This window comes from Spea bombifrons, chromosome 10 (genome assembly GCF_027358695.1).
Source record: "Spea bombifrons isolate aSpeBom1 chromosome 10, aSpeBom1.2.pri, whole genome shotgun sequence".
NCBI classification, from domain to species: Eukaryota; Metazoa; Chordata; class Amphibia; order Anura; family Pelobatidae; genus Spea; species Spea bombifrons.
The window spans coordinates 10,438,658-10,441,025 of record NC_071096.1 but is presented as its reverse complement, the minus strand read 5'-3'; the positions used below and the strand labels follow the sequence as shown (position 1 = coordinate 10,441,025).

Sequence of the window (2,368 nt, the reverse complement as noted above, 5' to 3'; positions counted from 1 at the left end):
GCCCCGTCATACTCCAGATCTCCAGTATCGTATCCGCCATGATGATTCTACATGTAAGTCACTGTGTGGGCTACTGTGCATGCACATGAACGGGTCAAGCGGATGCGCACACATTCCGAAACCTTTTCCGCAACCAGTGTTTTCGGCCACTGCGTGTGAGGACACACGGCTTAGTGCAACCTTCAAGTGTTACCCGCAACCTTGTCCACAACCAGCTATGCGTATGCAGGTGAGGCTGTAGATGTATATGTAAGTGTCCAACGTTAGAGTGCCACAGAGCCACTTTAACACCATCCACTAGCACACACAAGCAGAGCCACACTGCGTACTTACGCACAGAATTCATCATGAGGATTCGAACCAGCGATCCATTGTATGTCAGGCAGGCAACTATACCTTCACGCCACCGAGCAGCCGACTGCGCTTTCTCGCCGTGGATATATGACCCTGCTTTCTCCCGACTCACATATACTTATATATACACGCCCCTATTCTAAAACAATATATTCATCAGGATTCGAACCAGCGATCCTTGGTACGGAAGGCAGTTTACTTAACCTTTACACCACCAGGTAGTTGGTTTTGCGTTCTCGCCATGGATATATGACCCTGCTTTCTCCCGACTCACATATACTTATATATACGCCCCTATTCTAAAACAATATATACACCACAGAAGATCCATCAGGATTCGAACCATCAATCATTGGTAGGGAAGGCAGGTTACTTTTCCTTTACACCACCAGGCAGTTGGTTTTGTGCTCTCGGCGTGGAAATATGTCACTGCTTTCTCCTGACTCACATATACTTATATATACGCCCCTACTCTAAAATAACATAGACACTCTGTAAACATTAACACCACAGAGGAGCCAGCAAGAGTCAAACCAGCAACCCTTGGTATGGTAGGCAAGTTACTTTACCTTTACACCACCAGGCAGTTGGTTTTGCGTCCTCGGCGTGGATATATATATATCTACATTTTATATATATATATATATATATATATATATATCTATAAATATATATTTTCTTTCTTTACAGGCTCTAATTCAGATTATGCATCTCAGACAGATTCCTGAAGTGGGGGTTCATATCCATCAGCCCGCTCTACTTTGGCGCCTGTCTCATCTCCTGCAGGCTTCCCAGCACCACCGCCTTCACCATGTAGTTTCATAAGTTTGCCCAGCTCAAACTTTGGCTTTTTCAGCATCTTCACTTTGCGTACATACACATCATGTAGAGGATAGATGGACTGGCAGGCCTTTTCAATGTCTTTGCCGATACTGTCTGGAATTAGCTTGTTAACAACTTCTTTCAAGTCATTTGTCTGCACTTCACGAGTCATGATTTCCATCATCTTCTTGCGGATCTGACGCACTTGCTGATGCTGGGCATAAGAAGTCTTTCTAATCTGGTTGTTACGCTTTTTGGTGAATCCAACACAGAATAGGCAAAGTAGGTAGCCATCTGTGGTCTTCACATCAACGTGAGCCTCTCTGCATGGATATATGACCCTGCTTTCTCCTGACTCACATATACTGATGCCCACGTAGTCTGCATGGAACGGAGGGGGCCCTGACAGGGGTGCAGAGCAGGGCTAGGTCAGGGGTCAAAGAAAGTTCAACGGGGAGGGGGAGGAAGTGAAGGGGGTATATAAGGTTGGTGCGTAAGAATGTTCTGGGCTTTTTGTTGTGCCAGCCTACCCGGTTCTGTGTTTCGTTTCAGGATTCTGTCACAGCCGGGGGGCGGTAGCTTGCCAGGTTGCCGGGGGGTGTTATGTGGTTATTGCCACTGGTGTTAAAGTGTCGGTGGGAGGTTCCTGGCTGGGGAGTTGCTGGAACCTCAGGTGGGGGAGGGGCATCATGGTATGCCCTCCCATAAGGTGATGCTTACAGTTTGGCCCCGGTTGGTCCTGGCAAGCTTTCGGGTGTTTTATTGTATTTGGGTCATTGCCGTGTTAATGCACCTTCGTAAATGTTTACAGGTTGCGTGGCATTGACGTTAATAAATCGTCTGTGGCCTTTATTCATCCCACATCTGGTGTCCGTGTTTTTATTGGGGGGTTAACCAGGATGACATAGCCCGAGAGTCGAGGCTACCCCCTGTCATTATATGTACGCCCCTACTCTAAAACAATCGATACACTCTAGGTGCATTAACACAAAAGAGGAGCCATTAAGATTCAAACCATTGATCCTTAGTACAGTATGCAGGTTACTTTACCTTTACACCACCAGGCAGTTGGTTCTACTCTCTCGCCGTGGAAATACCACCCTGCTTTCTCCTGACTCACATATACTTATATAAACGCCCCTACTCTAAAACAATATATACACTTTATATGCATTAACACCACAGAGGAGAC

At 46.3% G+C, this 2,368-nt stretch overlaps 1 protein-coding gene across 1 annotated transcript; it reads right to left on the bottom strand.

The window, feature by feature from the left end:
* Positions 1–1,028: 1,028 nt before the first annotated feature.
* On the bottom strand, positions 1,029–1,540 carry LOC128467006 (40S ribosomal protein S3a-like; the record flags this gene model as incomplete). Its single annotated transcript, XM_053448504.1, has 1 exon — positions 1,029–1,540. A coding segment is annotated over one exon (474 nt), but the record flags the coding sequence as incomplete, so codon positions are not given.
* Positions 1,541–2,368: the final 828 nt, after the last annotated feature.